Raw genomic sequence first — 24905 nt, forward strand, 5'->3', positions numbered from 1 at the left:
GGGAAAATCAGTGCCGTAGGAAGGGTCATTGATTGGGAGGGCAGCAGCCAGTCCTGCGTGAGGGCGGATCACCTCCGTGTTATGGAAAGCAGTGCTTTGTCAGGCAAAGGCACAGGAATTTACCCTTCTTGGTCCCAGGCACAGGTCTTAGTGTGGGGCTTTATGCATGGATCTGTCCTTGGAACCTCTTGGGTTCGAGTTTTCTATTTTATATTCAGTAGAAATTGAGGGAGGGAGAAAGGGAACATATGTACGTTGTCTGTTTTTAATAGGGCCAAAAATATCTGTGTAATCTTGGAAAGGTTTGTGAACCTGACAACTTGCCCATTTTCCCAACTGCATTGTAATGTAGTTCTGACTGTGTTATGTGGCTTGGTCTAACAGATTATATTTCCTCTCCCCACAAACCTTGCATCACTCCTGCAAATGCCAGCTCGCTGTGGCCCACACCCTGAACCCAAAATGTTCTCTGCTGTTCTCACCCTGGAGCACTCAGTGAAAATACAGCTGGGTTTCTCCTTGTTCAGATCAGTGTGTTCTGCTGTTGTGTGCAGAAGTGGTGAATAGCAATGAGCCATGTGGGTCGTGTTAGTGCGCTTTTCTATACCCACAGCGAAACGAGATTATCCGAAGGACAAGAGGAGGGACTCAGCTTGAAAATATCATTCGCAAGTTTTGCTTCTCTGGCAATAAAATATGCGCTCTTTCTGTTTGGGAAAGAAAAACCAAAGTCCTTCTTGAGACAGAGGTGCGATACGGAGTTATGACTCAGCTCTGTATATTTAGACACATGTTGCCAAACCTATTTTAAGTTACAAATCTTGTTTTACTGTATTGTCCTACTTTTCTGTCCCCCTAATAGTACTGTCGCAGTCAGCTCGGGGCCTGGGCTCTCCTCAGGAGAAGACAGAGGAGAATGTCAGAGTGCTGGTTGCCCCGTTGTGGTGTCCCCCGCATCTTGCAAGGCAGCTTTTTGGATGGTGAAAAATGTTTTTAAATGCTTGCTGCAGAGAAAGCACCTGCTCTCTAACATCCTCCGGTGTGAGGCTGTATCATGATGGCTGTTGCGTGAAAGGGGCAAGTGAGACCTTGGCCAGCCGAGGGGAACGCTAAACTCCTGGCAAGGGGGCTGCTTTTGCAGGAGTGACGTGTCTCTGAAGCATGGGCAATGGAAGAGTTGGGCGGGAAGGTCAAAGTCCCTGTGAGTGTTTCTTAATGGCATCACCTGTGTGGGGAAGTGCCTAAGATTAAGGGATGGGGCAGAACCAAATGAACATCCTTCCTTGGCAAAGCAGAGGAAACAAAAGCCGTTGCAGTCTCTAATGGCATCACGGTGACACACACATTCCTGCTTATGTCTTGGTCAGATCCCGCAGCACACATGACATGAAGCACGAGGAAAGACTCTTGTTTCCATTGACTTTGTCTCAGCAGCAGTGATTGACTGTGCTTTTCTGTAGTGGTCTCTACCCAATGGTCTCTGCACTTTTCTTTTTCTTTTTTTTACATTTGTTCTTTGAAAACTAAAGCCTGCCCTCGGGCTTTTTCTCCTTGCAGGCGACAGAGCTGAACGATGACCGCACGCCCTCCAACGCCACTGTCACCACCACTTTCAACATCCTCGTCATTGACATCAACGACAACGCGCCTGAGTTCAACAGCTCCGAGTACAGCGTGGCCATCCCCGAGCTAGCCCAGGTGGGCTTTGCCCTCCCTCTCTTCATCCAGGTGCAGGACAAAGACGAGGTGAGGCACCACCAGGAATGTCGAGGTCTGCTGTCTACTTAGTCACCCGTAATGTCGCTGTGTTTGGTTTCCTGTGTCGTCCATCCCCTGCCCCGGCGCTTGCTGTGCATCCCCTGTAAGGCAGCCCTGGTGCACTTGGGGAGCGCAGGGGAACATGTGCCATTGATCAATCTGCAATGAGGTGCATGGTTATAGCGCAATACCATTTTTTTTCAGCTCTTATTGCTGCCATTGCTACGCTTGCTCAGTCCCCAGAGCACAAACACCTTCCCCCCGGGCACAAATACGGGCTGTGCTTTAATACAGGGAGGATTGCGGGCCCAGTGAGAGCCAGAAAATAGGATTGTGCGAGATACCGACTCTTCCCCGCTTCTCAGAGCGCCCTGCGGGCAATCGCGGCTCTTCCTTTGGCCGGTCCGTCTGAGAGAGGGAGGAGATTTTCGGGCGGGCTCCCCGCAGGCCTGCCGGTCCCGGGGAGCAGGGCACAGCCGCGGTGTCCGCACCCGTCCGCGGCGCTTCGGGGCCGAAAGCAGTGTGCCAGCGGGGCTTTATCAGCCCGGGGCAGTTAATTCCTCGATGTCATTCCTACAGCTTATATCCAGCTTCTGTCAGTCTGTCTGGTTTCTTTTATTTCCTTTTTCTATTTTAAATACTGGCTGTGCCTCTTAATACAGGGCAGTGTTCCTGCAGCTGGGGAGGGGGAGGGAACGACCGCATCCTCTCCGCCCAGCGCCGATGGGTGCTGTTGCTCTCAGAGGGTGATGGTAAGAGCATCCCACAAGTGTGGGGTTGTAGGAAGCCTGGGGACAGATGGATGTAGTGATTCTCAAGGTATCGATTAGAGATGAGGAGGGGAATCTCACGTGGCTCACATACTCCCCGGGAAGCTGCTGTGGCTGAGGCAGCCCGTTGATCCGCTAATCCAAGTCCTCTCGGTCCCGCTGGTAAAGAGAGCGGAGCAGGAATGAGTGCGGGGCACAGCAAGCTCGCCGGCAGCCGGGGACTTTGAACAAACCCACGTGGGAGGAAACCACTGCAGCCCCTCGCAGCTTGTGTCCCGTTTGGCGGCACCTTGTCCTCTCCTCGCGGCACGGGGATGATCCGGAGGCTGGCAGCGGGGTGTCCGTGTGCCCTGTGCCCTCCCCTATATAACCTGATGCTGTGAGTAGCAAACTCGGCGCGTGGTTCCTAGAGGCTTGCTGGGGTGGGGGATTGGGATACCGGCTTTCTCACTAAAAATGAACTGCTTGCTGTTTGCAGTCACCCCTGTAACATTGGCCGGTAGCATTACAGGCTTGTTCTTTTGCTGTGTTAATGCAGCTCCTGTTTATTACGCGCTGGCCCGGTCCACTTAGGAATTCCATTATGTTTTCCAGCCCTAGGCTTACAGTCTTCAATTACTCTTATTATTTGACTTGTGCAGTTCATGTCTTGCCTCTCCGGTGCTGGTACCCTACGACCCTGCCACGCTGTATGGCGTCTGCTCTAAAGAAGTGCTGACACCTCATGGCGAGCTGTCTCAAATCTCTTTGAAAGGCTCCGGCTTCGCAGCCCACAGGCTCCTGCTACTCGTGTTCCCCTTCAGGCTGTGGCAGGAGGCAAGGAAAGGATGCTCGGCAGAATAAACGGCATCGTTGCGATGTTTTCTTTTCCTGACGCTTAGGTAAACTCAGTGCTAATACTGAGGAATGCAAAACAGAACATCTCCCCCACACACACCAAAACCCAGTGGGTTGATTAGAATGTGCATCTACTAAAAAGTGGTGAATTATCATTTGTGGTTGAAAGACAGTTGCCTTTGCTGGCTGAAATGACAGATTTGCCTTTCCCCCAGGCCTGGACGCAATGCACCGAGTCTTGTAAAACCACACCGAAATCCCTGTTTTTCGAGTGAAGTGATTATGACACAGAACTAATAGTCTACTTGTGACATGATGTCACCATCAGAGAGTTATGAGTTCAGCCTGGAGAGGTGCAGATGAGCTATTAAGCAGATAAAAAGACCGTTTTTTCTTGAAAATGTCAATTACTAATAAGGAAGATATGGATATGACAGATACTTAGGATAGTTTCTGAATACAATCACTGTCGTGCTTTCTCGGAGATGTCAGCAGATCTGAGCTTGAAGGACGTTGTAGCACTTCTGTTTATGCCTAAAGAATGAAGGATCTGTCATTATTTCTGGTTAAAAGCTCATTTTGCTGAAGTGATTCCCATTCAGAAATTCACTTCAGCCTTTCGGCCTTTCTAATTTTAAAATGGGAGAAAAAAAATAGCCTCACATTCCTGATAGTATGAACAAAAATAGACTCATTCTTTTGGCTTCTGGAGTATTTCTTTAACCTCGTGCGATTTCCCCAGGTCAATTGGTAGGGATTTTTGACACTGCTGAGAGAGGGCCTCTTGTGCTATGAAAAGCTGAGGGAGCTTTGCTGTACACGTGTATGGAAATGGTCCTATTAGCACTGATTGCTTCTGACCAGAGTGGTATTTTCACTGATAAGGAGCACAGTAGAGCTGATGCCTTGGAAAATTGGGAGGGAGGAAAGTTAAAAGCAGTGGGGGGAGGGAGGGTTTTATGCACTATGCTTTTGTGGATCTTTTTTATTTCCCGCAGTGGACACTTGCCTCCTTCCCTGTCTGTGTGTAGCAACTGGATTAACCATCAAGGTAGCACTGTGAAAAAAAAATGCATGGGGCGGGGGCAAATCCAGGTAGTGAAAAGGCGATGTAGTAAATGGAGGTGGGAATAATACAGCAATCAGGGCACAAATCTGCCCTTTCTCCCAGGGATAAACGGACGTTCACATCCATAAAGCTGCGTAAAGCTCCGTCCTGCCCCCAGGGTTGCCCGTCTGCCTGGGACAGCAAGGCTTGATCTAGCACTCCTGGAAATGCGTTGCCCGTGAGGAGTCCCGCGTCCCCCCGCCTTTCGGTGAACAAGCAGGGATGCAGAAGAGAGCTGCCTGATGCTGAAGGCCAGGTGCTGGGGAACAAGGTCAGGTGCTGGGGAACCCCATCAAAGTTGCCAGGTTTTTATAAAGCAGCTAGATTGGGGCTAGCAAAGAGCTTTGGCGGAGGTGGCACCGGGCTCTCGCGGCTGCTGCCGATGGAGGGCTGGGAAGAGGGGCACGTGGCATCGGCGGCGAGGAGGAAGGTCCTCGGGCAGAGAGGCGAGTGAGGACGTGGCTGACAGAAGCGATTTCGCCACCGCGGCCTTCATGCTGGAGATGACACGATTCATTTGTAAAGGGGGCAAAGGAAAACAAGAAGAGAATTATATGTGTCTTGGGGGGAAAGCTAAACAAATAAACGAGAGCAGATGGATAGAGACACGTGAAATCAGCTATATTCTTAGGAAAAACATCTTGCTCATATATATTTTGCCTCCTGTCTCCCAACCCATGTCAGAGCCCCTTTGCAATTTGGTTTCTTTCTTAAGCCAAACTTTGCTGCTGCTGTTTTGGGTCTTAAACTTTCTTTTGGCTTGTCAAGGTCCTACTGGGGTGGAGCAACCCCTGCCCTCCAGAGGGGTCCCTGGGGCCGTGTGGCTGCTGGACCTCATGGCATTTTAAAGTGGTGGGGTTTTGGTCCTTTTTTCTTCTGGTATATTTTGCACCTTGTTAAATGATTGCTTTTTGAAGGAGTTAGATGAAATGATTCAGCAGAGCACTTAAAAACGTATTTACGTTGCACAGAAGTCTGTGTTTGAAGCATATACTTAATTTTGCCTCTGTGTTTCAGTGCTTTGCTGGAGATAGGCTGACATTAAGATTTCAGACAAGGTATGTAATTTGGGTGCCTTCAAGACAAAACCAGTTACACTGAGACTGTTCACTGGAAATTCCCAGTTGCCGTCGCTGTAACATGGTCACAGTCTCACTTGAAGACAAGACTTGTTCTAAACAAAGTGCTCAGAGCACTTCTGTGTACGTGGAAAGATATCCATCTTAGCCAGGAAGATTAAGGGAAAAGCGATGAAGGCAATAGCAAATTTTACAACCTATTTGTGTGTCTGGCACCCTGGGTTGGTGCATGCACTTGGAGTGCTTTTTGGTGGTGGTTTTGCAGAAAAGCACCAAAAAAGGGGACGTCGGCTCAAAGCGCTGCCCCACTTGGGCAGAAGGGTTTGTGCCGGAGGAACAGGGCGGCTCTCTGCCCCACGGATCGCGCAGAGGCAGGGGTGGGAGCTTGCTGCTGGACGTGTGAGCCAGGAAAAGGAGCGTGTGAGAGCTGCGAATGACCCCAGAGGTGGATTCTGGGCACGGCCAGGCGGTGCTGAGCTGAGTTTGCCTGTTTTTTCTCTGCAGGAAAGAAAGGCTAGAAAGAAATTGGCCTCTGATGAGTTCCAGTAGGTGCATGGCCCCGGTACCTGCCCCATATGAGTGATGTTCTCTCCTGAAGAGCAACTAGCAGGGGATTTCCACCTGCCCATGCTGCCCTAACTCATCTGGTCTTTGTCTCTTTTCCACTGCGAGTCCAGATTCAGCGTTGAACCCCTGTAGCTGCCGGCGTGCTCTCGTAGCTGGGGCAGCAGAGGGAAGAGCGGGGTTTGATTTTCACCCCTGCTTTTTGCCTTCCCAGAGGCCTCGTCCAAAGCACTTGAATTCAGGGGACATGGTTGCACGGGGCTTGCTTGGTTTTGGGCCCAGCCTTCTGTGAACCAAGACAAAAGCATTAACCTCTGCGGCTGGGTTTCTCCCGTTGCTAGATAGGGAGCAACCCGCTTGAGTACCTTTCTAAAGCCGTTTGAAGCTGTTTGTGAAAGACTGGAAGTGTGAGCCTACATTCAAACAGACCCTTTGCAGAAGACCTCTGTGTATGTTCATACCGCTCGCAGAAGTGGGGTTGGAGCCTCCTCTCACTCATGCCGTGATAGATCAGCAGGGACGAATAAATCCTGTGCGCGAGACAGAGGATTAAAGCCTCGAATGACCCCGCTTTGCAGCGAGGTTTGTTTCCATGTTGAGAGCAGTTGGAACTTCGTATTTCTTGCACTGGTTTTCTGATGAAAGAGTAACTCAGGGCGCTGGGGGAGTTGCTGATGGAGCAACCGAGATCTGTGCTGAACGCGTAGGGTGGGAATTTCGGAAGCTGCTGGCTGAAGTCCAGCTGCAGTAATGACTTCTGCAAGCGCCTGTCGGCTGGGGTATCCCTCATCCTAGCTTCCTTGCCCTCCGCCAGGGCCGTTCTGCTCGGGTTTAACGCCGCTGGCATCGCCGCGAGATCTGCAGAGGTGTCTTAAGCGGCAGCGTGCTTTCCCAGGGCATGCCGGAGAAACCAGCTCCTCCACCCTGCCTTTCATTTCATTTTTCTTGGCATGGTTGACTGGAGAAAAGAAAAAGGACAGAGACTGCATATAGCACGAGTGCGTTGGTCTGACATTTTAAGAGAATTTTTAAAGAATTCTTAAAAATACGCATGCTGAGGAAGATAAGTGAGGATTTTTTTTTAAATCCAGGCTATGCAAATATACGGCGCGTGCTGCATAAAGCTGCGCGAGAGGCTTGCGTCGGGTATCGCGCGTGCCCCGCGTGTGCAGGTGCGCTGGGTGAATCACCACTCGCGTCGATGTGCGTACGGCAGGCGCGCGTGCCGTAGAGATGATGTACGCGGGGAGGGAAAGCGGCGGCGCGCGAGTACGCGCTCCCCGAAGCGCCAGCTGCCCGTCGGCCCGAATTAGATTTCACAGGGGTTTTTGCAATACACGGAATTCGCCAGCAAATTACCCTTAAAGAGGGAAAATCAATCATTTGGAGCAGAGATAAGCTGCAGGCGAGTCAGCCTTGGATTGATCCCGTCTGGGCACGCGTGCGCGGAATTCAGCGGATAACCTGGCGCTGGTGGGGGAAGGAGCGAGCCGCTCCGGGAGGGACGCCCGGGGTCGGCCACCGCGGGAAAGGGGTGCCGGCCCGGGGAGGGGGAGCGGCTCGCTCGGACGGGCCGGGAGCTCGGGGATAAGCAGGGGCTTGCTTTGGTTTGGAGCCGGCGCGCTCCGGCACCCTGCGCGCAGGAGGTGTTGGGAGCCCGAGCGGGCTGGCGCGTCCGTAGGAGAGAGGCGGGCAGCTCCGAGGGTGCTCGAGTTAAATGCCTCCAAGTAGGTGGTGAGAATAACCCCGGTGTTTTCAAAGGAAGGATTAAGCGTTTTTTACACCGACTAGCTGGAAGCAGGCGTGCGGCATCCAAACTGTACAAAGAGGCACTAATTGCTTTAAAAAACTCCTTTTTTTTTTCTCCTTCCTCCTCCGCCACTCCTGAGCTCTCAGCCCTTTGCTTTCTTTGCAGCCTTGGCGGAAAGAGGGATGTTAAGCACTCCTCACGGCTCGTGGGTACTAGGCCGTGCCTAAAAGGCATGCACCAGCGTGGCCCTGCGGAGAGCTGGAGATGTGCCGGCTTTGGGGCTTCGGGAACAGGGGCCCTTTGGAGAAGAGAGCTGCAGCTCAGCCAGGGTAGCGGGAACAGAGGGGAGCACTGTACCGGATCAGCAGGCGGAGATGGAAACCTGCTGCTGAGCATCCCGGGCTGCTTTCCCCAAACCTGGAGCATCTCGCTCGCTTTCTGCTGAAAATGGTTGCGGCCCACCAACGTCCCGGTGCTCCTCGGTGGTTTCAGACAGCTGCGTGGTTGAGGAAGGCTTGCTTGCTTGTCTGGGCCTTCTGGTGTTTGGGGCTTGGGTTGGGTTGGTTGGGGATTTTTAACTCTAAATTGATTTGTAGCCATTGTTAAGTGCTGTTAAATACTTGCTTTGGGTAACGGAAAGCTGAATAATTTCTGAAGCCCCTGCTGATCCTCTTGGGTAAGGAGACACCCCTCTCGTAGCATCTCATGGCCCAATTCGTGATCTGAAATCCTTCCTCTCCCTCTCTTAGGGGCAATGAGCTGATGAGAACTGCTTTGCTAGGAGTGAAAACCAAACAAAATACATAAAAGCTGTTGGTTTAAAAAAAAAAAAAAACTGCTTATGTGATGAAATGGCACAAAATTAACCTCCAGTTCCTGCCACGTTTGCCCGTGGTCCTCCTCGACCTAGGCAGAGAGGCTTCGAGCAGCGAGCACCTCGCGTTGGGCCACTTGGAAGGACCTCGCGCGGTGGAGGAGCTTTGCGGGCTGGCGAGGGATAAGGGCCAGGATGGGGGAAACGGTGGATAAAATGGTTGGGCTAGAAGAGGCGGGCTGATCCGCGATGGGTGTGGGTCGCACACCATCACATGCCGGGCACCAGTGGCTCGTGCTGGTGGCCGGTGCTGCGAGGAGCTGAGGCTGCCGGAGTCGGTGCACGTGTGAACCGGCGGCTGTTTGCATGGATGCACTTTGTTCCTCGTGTGTTTGCGATCCGTTGTTTGCTCTGGGTGATGGGAGCAGGTAGGAAGGGGTGAGGAATTTAAGACTCTGCGGAAACAAATCTCCGAGCCGTTTCCTCCAGAGCAGGGGTGCTAGCTGCGATGCGGGCTAAGCCAGCCCCTTCTGCTGGGCAGCTGATAACAATTTGAATATTCAGGTTTGCTTTCAGCCATCCACGGGGGGCTCAAAGGCTCTGGTAACTAGGAGCAAAAAACCCAGCATGGGGGCCGAAACAAAAAATAAATAACAAAATAAATATATAAGTGACAACTCGCGGCGGCTCTCCCAACAGGCAGATGTATTTCCCTTCTTGAGACCTCACATGGGGAGACTGAGGCACTCGACTGGCTGGTAATTAGGGATGGCAGGTATCTGCAGACTGATCTCCTTTCCCAGCTGGAGGGGAATTAATCCACCCGGCTCTCTTCCCACAAATACTTGGACTTCTTTTGATGTCTCCGCTTTATCTCGTGCCTCCAACAAACTCGCTCCTCCACAGATTCCAGGCAAATCCCTCACATCTCACCGCCGTGCAAGGTGCTTTTGTGTGCCGCACGGAGGGTCCACGACGCCCAGCACAGCGCCCGGGCAGTTGGGTGACCCACGGAGCAGGGCGCTTCGGAGGTGACCCCAACCGTGCCTCCCTCCAGCCATCCTGAAGCCAGCGTCCTTCCGCAGCTGGGCATCCTTGCTGCCGCGTTTCCACCACCGCGGGCACGTGCATGGGTCCTGGGCCTGTTGCAGTGGAGCTACTGGGATAGAGCAAGTATTTGGGGCGGCAGAGCAAGTATTTGGGGCGGCAGAGCAAGTATTGGGGTCATCAGTGCAGGAGAAGCATCATGGAGCTGCTCGAGGGCTCCTGCTCCTTGGGCTGCTGAAGGACTTGCGGGCGGGTGAGCAGAAGGGATGGAGAATTACATTTTTACATGAAAATTGGATTGAAAATGTAAGGGGGAGATGGAAGAAAGCCCTGCTGGTGCTGGGCCAGGAGCCAGTGGAAATAAGACAAGTGCTCCTGTTTAAAGGTGACCTGTGAAGGAATTGTTTCTGAAAATTGGGTTTGTGCCCCTCTCTGATGCTTTGTGCTGTATACAGAGGGCTCTCAGGAAGGAGCAGCTCTTTCTGTAAATTGTTCGTGAGCTGCGTGAACAAAGCAGAAGCCGGGCAAATCTCGTTTGACGCTGCCATTAGGTTCTGATTAGGTGTCCCTTCTTGTTGCACCTTGATGAGAGGGAGCACGTGTAAAGCTGCTGGTTGGCGGACGCCTCGCAGGGCACCTCCATGGCGCTCAGCGGAGTCAGTAAGTCCATCTGATGGGATCAGCCCGCTCTGTGCTTCGCTGAGAGCACAACAGCAGAGCGGGTCGGGCACTCTGCAATGAAATGGCTTGTTGCTGCTGCTGGAAAATGGTCATTTGTTACAAATTGGTGTCTTAAGGGTGTAGTGTGAAATAAGAGGGTGGGAAGAGCTGCTTTCCCCTTCCTTGCTCATCCTCTGCTCCCTGCTTCCAGGACGGCCAGTGACCCCGGGCTGTTTATGTGGCGTGGGGCAGCAGAACAAATGCGAGGGCCCTTGCTTCTGCCGGGGGCGGCACCTTCCTGGCTTCCATAAAAACAGTTTTTCAGAGGAGTTGTGCTTGCCGAGAGGGAGCATGTGCTGCACGCCTCGTTCCTGCCTCTCATCACCTCCTGTGCAATGCCCTGACCGGGAAGGAGAAACTCACCTTTCTCCCCCAGAAATGCGCTGGAGGCTGCTGTGAGGGTCGTGAGCCATCTCCCAGCCTCCCTGTCTCTCTCCTCCCCTTTTCTGCTGTGTCTTCCTGACCGAAGTGGCAGGGGGTGACTCCCTTTTCTTCCATAGGTTAGAGATGAACTCTCCTTTGTTTCCTCAATTTTTCCAAACCGCAGGTGTAGGAGACATCCCCCCCCCCCCGCCCATCCCTCAATCCCACAGACTGCAGCAACATGAAATTTTTCCAATGTAATACCATGATGCCAAGCGAGAATTTGCACAGGCCCCTCTTGTTTCCTCTGCAGGGATGCTCCTTCCCCATCATCTGTCCGCTGCGCGTTTCTTGACTCCTCCGGCTGCAGGGGTGTTCCTGCTGTGATGTGTGCGCTGCGGTGGGAGCTGCTCAGCTTGCATCTTCTCCTCGGCTTCGCGGGGTCCTGGTGGGTTAGTGGGGTGCGGTGCGGGCAGGAGGGCAGCAGGGATATTCTGCCTCTGCCGCCTGCTCCCGGCTGTCACGCTCAGCCAGCTTTTGCTATTAGTGCCCCTTCGTGCATTTAATTGGTCCCTTTTCCTGATAGGAGGGAGGTCATTCGGGGAAAATTGGAAATTCGGCTCTGGCAGCTTCTGAGCTTGCTTTTAACGTGCTCTGCTGGGCCGTGTTTTGGGAAGAGGCGTCATGCCTGGAGTGAGGGCCCTGAAATCTCGCTGTCAGTCTTGGTCCTGTTGCTTTGCCGGGGAGGTCTTGGGGAGAGGAGGAGTTTTCCAGTTCCCGGTGTGAGCGATTTTATGGAGAAGAGCCCTTTTATCACCCAAAATTGTGTGACGTCTACGTTTCTGAAGGCAAAGGCGCTACGCCTGCAGCGTAGCAAGCTGCATGGTGGAAGGCATGATGTGCGTCATTTCAGTGCGCTGGTAGGATGCTGGAGAGATGCCAGCTGGATGCGTTAGGCCTACGTTCACCTCTTGCCCTCGTGTCTGGCTTTCCTGATGTTTCTGCCAGCCTGGCAGCGAGGGCGGTCACGGAGAGCCATCCTGAGAAGCGGTGGGGTGGGACGGTCACCCGGAGCTGCGACGGTGGGTGATGGTAGCGCACCTTGGGCAGTGGGAACGTGCTCAGGAGAAGCACCCATGCAGTGTTCCCCAGCATGAGGCGATAAAATCCCCGTGCGTGATATCATGTGCGACACGTGGGTCTTGAAACAGAAGGGATTTTTCCTTCATCCATGTGCTATGCAGCTTTATCCCAGGGACGCTGCTTTTTTTTAATGTGCACGTGTTTTATGTAGAACATGAGCATGTAACAGAAAATACCTAAAAATCATCTGCATTGTACGTCTGGTAAGTTTGATAAAACACAGTGAAGAGCGCTTCCGTGCTGAACTGTGTGACTCCGTTAACCAAACACAAGCACAACAAAGCTCCCCTGCGTCTCCTGTAATTGCACAGCATCCGTTTTTGCGTGTCTGAAGGCAAAGGGCTGTGCCCTCGATGTTGCAAGCTGCTCCTGCCGAAGTTGCTGTCACAGGGAAGATTTGTGTCTGATGCACGTGCATTAAAGTTGTTATGCTGATTTTGGGGTTGAATTCTGCCAAAGCGCGTCTGTCTGTGCAAGGAGTTAGTGGGGGGTGTGAAGAGTGCCTGTGCGGGCTCACAGCCTCTGCAGGGCCGTGGCAGGACCGGGGCCCAGCCGGTGGGAGCCGGGGCCGCGAGGGCTCACTGGAAGCAGTAGGAAAGGTAGTCATGGGCTAAGCACCAGTGCAGGCGGCCCTGGCAGGGCACAGAGTAAAACCACCTGGAGACTGGAGAAGAAATGGGATTTCTTTGTTTTTCCCATGAAATAGAGCAAGTGCTTCTCCTTTTAGTAATTAGTCTGCTTTTTTCGGTCTTATATGGCTGACTTCTCTCTATTTGTGTATTTATGTCCGTCTCTTCTCCATGCCTGCTGTTCAGTCCCTTTTTCCGCCCCTCTCTGTTGCCGGTGGTGTTGGGCTGGCTACGGTCTGGTCACCCGATGCTCCTTCCTGCCTTCGCCCTGGTCACCTCTAGCTTCATCCAGTGGCCGTGCCAGATGCTGTCTCGTTTGTCGCTGCCTAACTTCCTCTCTCCCTTTCCAGGGCCCCAACAGTGTTTTTGAGGTTTACCTGGTGGGCAACAACTCCAACCACTTCATCATCTCGCCGACCTCCATCCAGGGGAAGGCAGACATCCGCGTCCGCGTGGCGGTGCCGCTGGACTTCGAGACCATTCCTCGCTACGAGTTTTCAGTACGGCTGCCACGGGGCTGGGCGCGGGGTGGGAGGAACAGGGCAGCGACCCCCGTGCTGTATGCAAGGTCCTTGTTTTTAAGAGGGACCTAGACAGTTCCCAGGGATTTTAGTGGGGCCGGAGCACCTGCAGATGCCTTCAGAAGACCTCTCTGTGCTGAGGGTGGAGGTGTCCGTGTCATGCTGTGCGTCCCTTTGGGGGCTATCCTGTTCTCCCTTCTCCTTCCCCTCCCCTGCTTCTCACTGCTAGCCGGGGGGTCCCTTCCCCATTTCTCAGGGTGCCTCCCTGTCCCTAGAAGAGGAGGGCAGAAGCTGGTCACGTCCCCGTGAAGGCGTTCAAAGCCTCAGCCTCAAGAGTTTAAACAGAGCGTGTTCTCCCTCCCTGTGTCACGGGGTCGTAAAAGCTTTATAGAGCATAAAACTTTGTTTTCAGTACACCTATTGGGCATCAAAGCTCTTTCCGAGCTCCTGCTCGAGCTTTGTCCCGCTGTCTGCCAGAGCTGTAAATTCTGGGAGGCAGCGCGGCTTCGGATCACACCAGCGGCTCCCGTTGCTATTAGTCCTGGCAGAGAGGCTTTTACACCCTGGTGACGAAACAGAAATAGAAGCCTGCCTTCCCTCGGCACCGCAAGGCGTAAAACAAGTTCCAGCCCTGGGGTTAAATCCCTGCTCAGCTGCCTGCTTGGGCGATGCAAGGGAGGCCGCGACCCCGAATTAGCAGGTGGCGGGTGTCCGCTGTGCCAGCGAGCGGAGGGCAGCGTGCAGGGGCGCGTAGGAGAGACGTGTGAGGGCCTGGCCATGCTTTTTGTGCACGCTCGAACGCTCTCCTGTGGCACGCTGCAGACGTAGGAAGGCAGGAGAGCACCTCTCCAGCTGGGGTTTGCTAGCACCGACCTGCTCCTGGAGCAGAGAGCAAGGACTCTTTTTTTCTTGAGCATCCGTGTTTTGGTAGATAGCGCTGAGCTGGCTCCAATGTTGCGATCAGGACAGAGTTGGTGCCTTTACCATTTAAAATACAGAATAGTCAAGTGATCCCCAAACGCTTCACAAAGGCTTTGACTCTGCTGTTTGCTTCCCCTCTCTGCCCAGCTCTTTGCAAACGAGAGTGTCCCAGACCACGTCGGCTTTGCACGAGTGAAGATCAGCCTCATCAACGAGAACGACAACCGCCCCATTTTCAGCAAGGTCCTGTACAACGTCAGCCTGTTTGAGAACGCCACCGTGGGAACCACTGTCCTCAGGGTCCACGTGAGTAGGAGCGTCCCGTGTCTCCTTGCAATTCCCATCACGTGCACGTGGCTCCCTCTGGGATGTACGGCTCCCTCGTCCTGAGGAGGTGGGGTGCAGCCCTCCCGGAGGCTTTCGCAGCAGATGCACTGATGACCTTTCCTCATCTCTGGGAGATGTATGTGTGGTTCCTACCACCATGGAAACTTGAGGAGAGTCTGGCTTTCGGGACAGGTCCCATCTTGAAAGGTCTCAGCTACAAAAGCTGGCTTTTCCTCCAGGTACCAATCCAATGGTCTTGTTCCTGCCTCTTCCTCACCGCATGTGCTCTGCCTGAGTATTTCAGCTGCGTACATGGCTTATGTCCCTGTGGACTTTCGCTGCCTCTCTTGTATGCATTCTCATGGGGAAAACTGCTTCGGTGTCTGTCGAACTTGGCTGCTTCGTTGATGACAGTGAACACCTGACCTTGGTCTTTTAGTGTGAGCGCTCTTGCTGCCTCTTTCTGAAGGGTTACGTTGTTGCCGTTGTCACCATTTTCCGCAGACAAATCGAGGTTAATTGAGTCAATTAAGGGCAAAGGGTGGCAGAAGAGGGAAATGACTCTGTTTAGCAGGGCATGGTATGAAATGGTGGCAGCGGAGCCCCAAAACAAGGGGTAGAGAGGCGATGGGTACTGGGGTGCTTCTGTACACTGCCGCTGATGTTGCGGCCGGGCTGGCAGGGCTCCCGCATCCAGAGCGGGGCTGGAGCGAGCACCCAGCAGGCCAAAAGCCCAGGGGTTGCACCGTCCTGGGGAGGAGAGTTTCCTGGTGTGTGAGAGCAATGTTGGTGCCGGTGTGGGACGGAGCACGAACCAGGACAAAACCCTGCTCTGAAAAGCCATCGAAAGAGAAAGCAAAGATCCTCTGGGAGGGGAGATATCATGGGAGGGGAGTATCAAAACCTCTGCTGGGCTTCAAGTGCATGGGGACTGTTGTCGTTAAATAGGTGCGGATTAATTTCCGTGGCTGCAGCTCCCTGCTTGCACGGTGCTCTCCGCAGCCCTGCTCTCCCGGGAAGCAGCCCCTCCTCTTCGTCACGCACCCACGCGTCGATCCGGAGCATAAAAGCTCCAACAAAATGATGCGGTGTACGTGCGTGTGCGTAAGTGTGTTTACTCTACAAACAGATGGTATGAAACCGTATAGAGCCCCTGAGCTGTTCCCATCTGACAGTTATTAATATTTCAAGCAGATGTTTCGCTAGTCAGGCCATCAGACACTAAACAATGAGATTGTTACTGCGTCTCCTCTTTCCCCAACTTCCAGCTATGCCAGCATTTCGGAGCACACGCAAAATGCCGGGAGTTGAATCTTCTGTGATAAATCAGAATGGAGGCAATTAGCGCTGAAATCCAGCTTGCCCTCCCAGCTGATCCCAGGCTTTTTTAACAACCCTCATAACGTACCAACTCCTGCTGCTTCTTGCGTTTGAGATGCAGCGCTCTGCCCGCTCTCGAAGTGCTGCCCGCTCGCCTGGTTCTGCTCTAACTTGTCCCGTGTGCCACAAGTGAAGTGGACCCTGCAAGGACACGACTTTTGGAAGTCTGCTTTTCTTGCTGATAAAGTCCTCCTTTTGTTTTTTTCTTCTTTTCGCTTGCTTGGAAGCTCTTTGTGGGTAGATGTTTAGGGGTTGGATTTAAAACATCTGGCCAGCCAGCCAGAGTACCCACGCCTTTGGTCACTGCTGATGGGCTCCATGCGAAAAGGGGCTTTTGTCAGCTCTTCTCGGTCCCGTGCTGAAAAATGCTCCTTTGGGCAAGTACAGTCGGGATTTTGTGTAGTCAGGAACAGTTGTAACGATGTTGGACCCCACCTGAGCTGGGGGTCATGCGTTTCGAGGGAGGGCTGGATCTCCGGAGGGGTACGGGCATTGCCCACGCTGGCGTTCCTGCAGCTCAAACGGCTCTGCATCGCGGCGGGGGTCCCTGGGGACGCGGGGGCTGCAGGGACCGGGGCTGTGCGTAGCAGCTGTTCCCGGGGACGGCCGGGCGCAGCTGGCAGCGCGGCGCCTGCGGCTCCTTCCAGGCAGGGATGCAAGCGGCTTAAAACGGTGGGAGGTCCAGGAAACGGGAAATCTCTGATCTTCTGTCTGGTGTGATGGTGCCTGAAGGCTGCTCCCGACTTCCCAGGGAAGGGAGGAGGCTACTCCCGGCAGCCCAGAAGATCCTGGGCACTTTGCCCATCTTCCAGAAAGAGTTTTCCCTCCTCTGTGCTTAGTGGGTCGGGTGCAGGCGAGGGGGAGGAGGCATCCTTCGTGACCTGGGAGCAGAAACGAGCCTGCCCTGCCGCACAAGTGCACGCTCCTCGCTGCTGCCCCTTCCCTGCTGCCCTCTGCTTGACCAACGGAAAAGGGAAAGAAAAAAAGCGAGAAAAGAGACTTCATTTGCCATGACAAATGGCCATTCGTTTCTGCAGCATTTCACTTCCTAATGTCACTGACAGCAGAGAAACATTGCCCGTTACACTTATAAATCAGCTGTAAAGCAACGCAAAGTGCAGCCAGCCAGCAAGGACCCAGAGCCGCTGCCTCCTCTCCACTCCCTGCCTCTTTTCTTTTGCTCTATAAGCATCTCTGTGGGTTCTTGGGGCAGATCTCGGTTACTTCCCTGGCACTGTGCAGCGGTTTGGTTTGTCTGCTCTTCATGCTCTGTTTTGCATTCTCTCCACCTCTGTCTGTCCATTCATCCATCCATCCATCTGCTTAATTCTGTCCCTGCAACGCATTTATCATAGAGATTCAGGTAGTCATTTGCTTGCATGAGAACATCTGGAGAGCCCAGGCTTCACGGAAATGGCTCCTGTCGTGTGCAGGGGAGCCTGGAACATGCCTGAAGGCAGCCCCACGGGGTAGGAGAACAGTTCTTGCGAAAGCAATGGAAACCTTTCTTTTCCATGGCACGGAGCCACGTGAGTCCAGGTTTAGCTGGCAGAATTGGCTGTGGGCAGCCCACATCAGTCGTGTTTTTGCCTTTCATTAGAGGGCTGAGCATGGCCGCTGGAAAAAGAGGGAAGGGTCGCTTGTGTACTCCTGTGTCGTCTTGGCTGCTCCTTGCAGGGACGCATTTACGACAGCCACTAAATCTGGAGCTCCAGCTGCACCTTAGACCTCTGCACCCTCATCTTTAACAGAGAACTGGATTTGCCCTCCTAGGTGTTGTGTGTTGTGGGGGCTGAGGTGGGAATTTCTCCATGTGGTGGACTCAAGACCTGCTTCTCCGTGAGGAAGAGGAAGCTTCTTTTTTGAAAGCCTGCGCCCTGAGGGCATCCCTGCAGGGACGCACAGAAAGCCCCCAGGGCTGGAGCGCTCTGCCCTGCGTGCCTCCTCGGGGTACCTGGGCACTGAGCATCCGAGCGGCACATCTGGCAGAAGGCAAAATGCTTTCCTCAGTGCTGCTGTCTCCATTGAAAAAAAAAGTTTTGTTTGATTTCCCCCCTCCTTTTCTCCCCCTTCAGCCCCGCCTTGCGCTGCACAGCTGTGTGCACGCGTGTCCTTGTGCATGTTCTGCCTCCACGCGTGCCTCCTCCCGCGCAAGGAGTGCTGCCTCTGCGGGCAGTAAGCAGAGGAGCTCCCCGCGGTGCAGAAGTGGTCGGTACTCTGTTGTTCACTCTTTGCTGGCTGCGTCGCTTCCCGCTGTGCCACCTTTGGAAAACCCAGCCGCTGAGCCAGGACTCATCAAATCCACCAGCTGCCTAAGCAGCGCTTGGTCGAGGGTGTCGAAGACCCCAGTTAATTTAGGGCACAGTGTATGTTCTCGGTGCTTCATGTTCCTGGAGGGCGCGGAGTTATACTGGCTGCCAGCCTGCTCAAGAAGTGTGAAATTCTTTCTCTGACCTTTTCTGTTACGTTATTAAAAGGCTTCATGGCAGTTGTTTCAGGAAAAAAAAATATTTCAATATCTGTTGGTAGCTGGGGCAGAACTTGCCAATATCTTCGGCCTGAGCCCTGCTCAGCTGGTTCTGTGCGTACGCTGCAGGCGGGGGAAGAGAGAGGTCTGCAGGCAGAGAGGGTGGTGCTTTTGCTGGCTGGCTTAGTGGGAGGGAGCAGACAGGCCACCCTGGGGTGTTTGGCAGTGTGTGATAGGCCTGGAAGGGTGCAGTGAGCGACAGAGACCCTGGGAAAGGATTGCACCACCGCGGATGAAAGCAGCCCGATAGCGGCACTGCAGACTGCATGTACCCCACCCTCTACCTGCTGTCCTGCAAAGTTGCATGCACGTTGTATTGTAGGACAGGCAGCTGAAACAAAAACCACGCGGAGGGTGCACACCTCCACCCGCAGTCAGGGTTTCATCAGGAATCCTGGCACCAAAGCAGAGAGCTCTCTCCAAAACCACTTCTTCAGCTATAGCCACGATTAGTGCCTTGGATGGAGTTAGTATCCATCTTACAAAATAGGTCCCAACAGCTGGTTTTCTCTTGGGGTGAGAGGCAGGAGAGAGGAGAGTATCTCCAGCCCTGTCTCTCCCAGTTTGAGGAGCCCAGTAGGTGAAGAGGAAGATGAATTGCTAGACTGAACAGGCACGTCCGCAGATCTCAGACCAGATAGAGGATAAATCCATTGCAGAGAGGAATGAATCAATAGGCAGATGAAGGAGGGGCAGATAAAACACCATGGTCAAACATCCACACTGCTATCTAACAATGGCAGTACCAGCCCTGCAGGAAGCAAGTTCCAGCGCAAGCGGTGAAATTCCCAGGGCAAATCCCCCGAGCGAGTGTGTGGAAGAAGGCAGCAAGATGGGGGAAGGCCCAGAAGGAGCGGCCTCTGCTTTGGGATGGAGACAGTGAGGAGGATCAGGTGCTGGGCTAGGGAGGACCTGAAGTGGCCAGTCCAACCTGTGTGGTCCTGTTTGAGTCCAGAGGCAGCAGGGGCCCTAAGTATATGCCCAGATGCTGCTCTTAATCTCTGGCCTGATCCAAGCTGCCCCATTGCTACGAGCAGTGGAGCAGAGGGTGCTGCTGTTTCAGAAGCCCTGATGTAGCCCAGCCTGGACCAGAGCAGAAAGAAAAGTCTCGAGGGTGCTGAGTGCAGGGTCCCAGGCACATTGGCTGGGAAGGGAGCTGTTGTTGGTCGGGCATCAGACCTTGCTGCTCAAGTCTTTGCTTCTCTTTCTTTCCCTGGCATGCAGGGTTTGATCGCAGTCCCCTGGATTTGCATCCAATTAGCTATGGTGTGGTGGGGCTGGCAGTAACCCATATGGGGCTCTTTGGGACCATCTGTGACTTGGGGAGGAGAAGAGGCATTGGCACTTGATGGAGTTTTCCAAAACACTCTTTTGGGTGGCAGAAGCTATGAAAATGAGACCGTGCCATGTGGGGTCATCAAGACCCAGCCCAGCTTCAAGAGAGCTCGCCCCAGCAGGGAGGGGAGCAGGGGGCAGATCCTTCTGCCGTCCTGTGCTGTCCTTTTGGGGATGTGCTGGGGCTTTAAGAGCAGCCGGGCCCCTTTGCTTCCCCTCACGTGCAAGCGAGAGCTGTGCTGGAAGAGCGGGGAAGGTGCGAGCGCGTGTTTGCGCCTGTCAGACGGACCCTGCAGCACGGCAGCCGGCTGCTCGGACCCCCACGCGGTGGCCTTGACAGCCCCATGGGACACGCACGGTGCTGGTGTGAAAAAGGAAGCAGAAGAGCTGATATCATCCCAGCCCCGGTCTGCGGGCAGACGGCTGCCCCAAAGCCAGCGATGGGCAGGGCAGCGTGGTTACGTGCCCCGTTCTCAGCGGCTGATACGTTTGCTAGGCCTGGAGGAGTGGGGAAGGGGCCTAAGGCGACCCAGCAGGAGGTAAGAAGTAAGGGGAGGGTGGTCTCCTTAAGCCTCTTGTACCCTACCGATCTGCGCAGCAGAGTCCTCCTGAAAAGCTCCGATAACCAAAGTTATTAAAGCCCGGAGAAGCCAAGAGTAGCTTGTTTTTAACACAGCGATGCATTCGATTTGCCTTGAAGGGCCTCGAGAAAAATGGTTCTCCAGGGAAGTGTGCAAAGTAATCCCAGCTCCGCGCTCCCTCCCGTCTGCCTTGTTTGCCCCGGTCTGGCTTGACTGCGCGGGGTCGGATCAGTCGCTCCAGGCTTCGTGAGTCAGCTGGCAAAAAAGAGCAAGTTGGGGACTCTGCCGTGTGTCTGCCGCCAGGCCAACGTTTCCTCCTTGGCCGAGGGACGGTGGAAAGTTGAGACAACCCACTTTGGTGAGATGGAGAAGACACGGAGCAGCTCAGGCTGTGAATCGCTGTGCCCATCTCAACCACCCGGCACTGACCGCGGCCTGGGAACAATTTTCCACCACTCGTGTCAGGCGGCAAGCCAGGTAAAATAAGCACTGTGCGCCCGCCTGGCCTGATAATCCCAACCTGCGACAGTCTCGTGTTTTAACAAACGCTGCTTTCCCTTTCTTCTGAGTCTCAGATTGAAATTTTCGGATTTTCTGCAAAGGGGGAAAGAGAAGGTCCATCATCTTTGCAGAATGTGTTAGCCAGTGTATTCTCTCCCGCTCGCGCCCCAGAGTAGCCCCTTTTGGTTGCTCTCCATGTGTTGCCCCATCTCCGAGGGGCCTCGCTGCTGGCCCCAACTCATTCGTTCACCTGGGTTCTCCCGTTCCCCTCTTCCCTGCTGTGCTTCCTCAGCAGCAGCCTTGTTAGCAAAATCTTAAAGCAGTAAATGCACTAATTAACCTTTCATTACTCTTCTCATTAACGCAGCCTTTAATTTGGCTGGTAAAGTTTCTCTCTTTTACCACCCAGCCGTCAGTTTTCTTCTGCTTCTTCGATCTCCCTTTGGCCGCTCATCAGGGATGGGAAAATCGATCCCAGCCTGATTTCCTTTTCCCTTCTTTCCAGCCAGCTGTAAATGCCAGTCAACAAAAAAGTAATAGCGTGGTCTCCCGCCCTGGGAAGAAGAGCTGCCGGCGTCGATAAAGACCTGTTTGAAATGCAGAGGGCTTTCTCCATCAGCTGTCAGTCTGCAGCGGGCCCCTCTCCCCGAGTTTTGCGGCGGCGGCCGCGGCCTCCTTCCCTCCCCGGCGGTGCCCTGCTCTCGGCACGGCGATGCCGCGGCGCGTGGGCACCTGCGTCCTGGCCCCGGCGGTCCCGCAGGTGGTTTTGGTGAGCCTGGGGGGGTTACGTCCCGCTGGCGTTGTCCTGTTCTGGGTGCACGTGCCCTCCGGCGGCTGGTGCGGGGGGGACGTGGCTCTCCGGACGTTTTCTGCTGTTGCCTTTGCAGCCTTCAGTTCTCCCCCGACTCTGGATCCCCTCTTCCCTTTGCGAGAGGAGAACGATACCCGCTGTCCCGTAACATCTGTTTGATGCTGCTGCCTGCTGTTTCTCTGCGTGATTTGCAAAGCGTGCACGAGAGGGGGACCCGCGTTGCTGAAACTGCCGCTTCGGTCTTGGGGAGAAAGCGAAGGTAGCGGGTAGAGATAGTCTGGGATGCAAGGCAGTGGTTGGGAAAGCCGGAGCAGATGAGTTGGCTGCAGCTTCGGAGCTGCCGGTAGATGGGATATTGCTGGCGTTCGCTGTGTTCGCTGCTGTCGGTCCGCGGTGTCCACCCTGAGCCGCGTTTCTCTCTCACGCGGTGGTGGTAACTGCGGGGATGGCCCTGGAGGGAAGGCCTCCATCACTCCGATTTCTGAAAAGCTGCGTAGAGCAAGACACACAGCCGGCCAGTGCTTGGCAAGAAACGCCAGGGTCCTGCTTCTCCCCGGGAGCTGGGAGGGGACCTGAGGTTGGAAGGGGGCAGGAGAGCTCAGCTCTTCCCTTGGAGGCCTCCTCATCCTCCTCCACCCGAGGCTGCAGGAGCCCTGGCAGTCTTCTGCAAGGAGGGTTTTTCCAGGGTTTGGTTTGCTTCTCTGAGGCAGGGGAAAGGGCATGTGTTGCGGGTGCCAGGGAGGTAGCATCGCCAGTGAGTCTGGGGAACCGCTTTGCCCCGAGATGTTCTGCTTAGACTTACGTCCCGCTGCTTTCCACCATGTTTTTTTCTATTTTTACCTGTGTGTCCAGGCACTCTGACTCGTTGGTGCACCTTGCGTTGTTCTTAAATCCCAGAGCACTCGGGGAGCGACTGGCACTCTGTAGGAATGAAGTTTGGCTTCCCTTTCCCCCATCTTACAAGCGCTCGATTCTGGAAAATACAGAAATGAGAGAATTGGGAGTGAGGTGGAAAAATACTTTGCAAATCAGTGGATGGATGAAAAAGCTTTCAGGGACGGCCATGCTTTCAGCTTATGCATGGAATGGGAATCAGGCTGTGAGATAACCCACTCATTGCTGCGTTCGTGACGCCTGGGAAGCTTTTGAACATTAGGACTGAAGTGGGACAACCCTTCTTGCTTGCGGGTCGTCAGAGGACAGTGTTTCCTGATGCCGCGATGGCGTTAGCACAACGCTATTCCAATCAATTGACCCTCCAAATTTTCCCCAGGGGGGCAAAGGCCCCCATGTAGCTTGCTTGTTTGTGCCTTGCTCTTTTGAACGTTACCTTCCGCGTGTGTGTTAGGAGTAGCTTGCGCATCCTCTGCTTTTCCCCATGGGTTTGGGGACCACAGGATGGTCAAACACTAGGGGAAAAGGATATCTAAGTCTTAATCTTTTCTTTCTGCCTGAAGTGGATTGGAAATGTAGTTTCAGCCAAAAAGCGCTGTCAGACAGGGTGAATGCAAGGGATGTGGCAATTGGAGACCGTCAGCTGAACGTCTAGGGAGAGCGGTGGGTTTTTGGGGATGGGCCAAGGCACTGGAAGCGCATGGTTCGAGAAAGCAGGAGGGAGTTCGCAGGCCGCTGGTGGGGATGTAAAACCATGGCTTATGAGCAGCTCGTGGAGGCTGGAGAAGAAGGGGGACTGGTGACTGCAGGCTGGAAGTGGGGTAGGACACAGGCCTGCTTGGGGCAACATGCATCCTTGTTGGGAAGGCTTTGGCCTAGGCATGGCAATAACCAGCTTTTTTCCAGCCTGGGTGAGAGCTGGGGCAAGGAGGTGGCAGAAGGTGGGCTCGTTTGAGATGTCCTCCAAGCCTGGGCATCTTCCCCCTTCCGGCCCTGTTGTGCTCGCGTGGCCCCTGCCCTCCTCTGCCACCCACCCTCCCCATTGGCATCTTCATTGATCTCGTCGTTCTCAATCCGCCAGAGTCCCCCCGACCCCAGCTGAGCTTAAACAGAACAAAATCTCTTCCAATTTCCCCGCTGCTTAAAAGAAAATTGAATCCTTTATCTGTAGGAAGAGAGGAAAACTGCAAACACTCAAAACAGTAAATAGTTAAATAATCAAAGCGGAGATTTCAGATTGCCTGGAAAGTTAAATGTGAGCAGCTTTTCTTTTTTTTGAAATATGCTCACACTCCTTGTTCCTTTTAAATATTCTTATGAAATCATCTCTGTAAATAAAGGGAAAGGGAGGAGGGAATTAGCAGGTAGCAGCGTGACTGACGGATCTGAAGTCCTCGTCCTTCTGTCAGGGCCCAGTGCTCTCTGGCTGTGTTTATCTCTTTAATCTAAATATCAATCCGCGAGACCGAAATGGGGTGGAATAGGAATCATGACAGCCCGAGCGCTAAGGAGAGAGACACTTATTGCAGCTTTTGCAGCCACTCTGTGTCCTGATGGAGCTGTCAGGATAAATACACAGCTTCAAAGTGCAGAGGTGGTAAAAACAAGACACAAAAAAAATCACAGCCCGAAAAAATCAACCCAACCCATGAGACAGGGAAAAAAAGGAACAAATGCGGACCTGAGCCTGTCCAAATTATCTCCTGCAAAGCACGAGGCAGTCGCTAGGATTCCCCCACCCTTTCTCGGTGTTATTGTTAGCAGACGGGTTTTGCTGTTTTTACCTCGTCGCTATTTTGGCCGTGTCGGTGCTTCAGGAGGTGGCCGTGAGATGAAGGGAGATGTCTTCTAAGGCGAGGTGCTGCTCCGGTCTGGCCGCTCGCTGCGGTGCGAGCCGCAGCTTCACACATCTTCGTTAGCAGTGCCGTTAGGGCAATAACCGTCTCCGCACCGATATTTCCTCTTCCAGACGCGGCACCTCGGTGCCAGGCGGAAAGCCCCGCGCAGACCCCTGGGTTTGCATCCCATCCCTTCGCTTCTGAACTCCCCGCTGGGCCCCCCCGCGTCCCCCAGGGCAGCCAGGGCTCCGTCGTCCTCCAGCCAAGACCTCCCACGAGGGTCTGCTCCCGGCCGGTGCCGTCAGCGGCGGTGACACCGTGACGGTGGCCGTGTCACCCCAGGGACAGACGGTCTCCCACGCAGATGCTGAGCCTCCGTTGGGGGTGTTAAGGGGAGGCTAATTAGTCTAAATTGCACATTTAGGAAAAAAGACCTCTCTCCAGCTGTGCTTGCTCCACACCTGGGGGAACCGCTGGCGGTGCCAAGTTCGAAGGTGAGTTATCTTCGTGCCTGCGGGACACAGGCTGGGCTTTGCCCTTGCCTTTCTCCAGGCGAGGGTGCAACGTGGCCACGTCCATCTCCGGGCAAGGACCGGCTCAGGTCTGCCCCCTCCGCCTTCGCGTTTGTCCCCCCTCTCCCACCCAGGCCCCTGTGTGGACCGGGCTTGCAGGTGGTGGAAAGCGTGA

The 24905-nt window shown here is 54.0% G+C and overlaps 1 protein-coding gene across 1 annotated transcript in view; it reads left to right on the forward strand.

Annotated features, from left to right (window-relative positions):
* Positions 1 to 24905, forward strand: part of CDH23 (cadherin related 23) — a 223127-nt gene that overhangs the window by 121491 nt on the left and 76731 nt on the right. Inside the window, exons 11-13 of the mRNA XM_064513627.1 lie at positions 1558 to 1746; positions 12933 to 13082; positions 14172 to 14330. Of these exons, the coding sequence (XP_064369697.1) occupies positions 1558 to 1746; positions 12933 to 13082; positions 14172 to 14330 (498 nt within the window). The remainder of the gene's footprint in view (positions 1 to 1557; positions 1747 to 12932; positions 13083 to 14171; positions 14331 to 24905) is intronic.

This window comes from Dromaius novaehollandiae, chromosome 6 (assembly GCF_036370855.1).
Source record: "Dromaius novaehollandiae isolate bDroNov1 chromosome 6, bDroNov1.hap1, whole genome shotgun sequence".
Classification (NCBI taxonomy): domain Eukaryota; kingdom Metazoa; phylum Chordata; class Aves; order Casuariiformes; family Dromaiidae; genus Dromaius; species Dromaius novaehollandiae.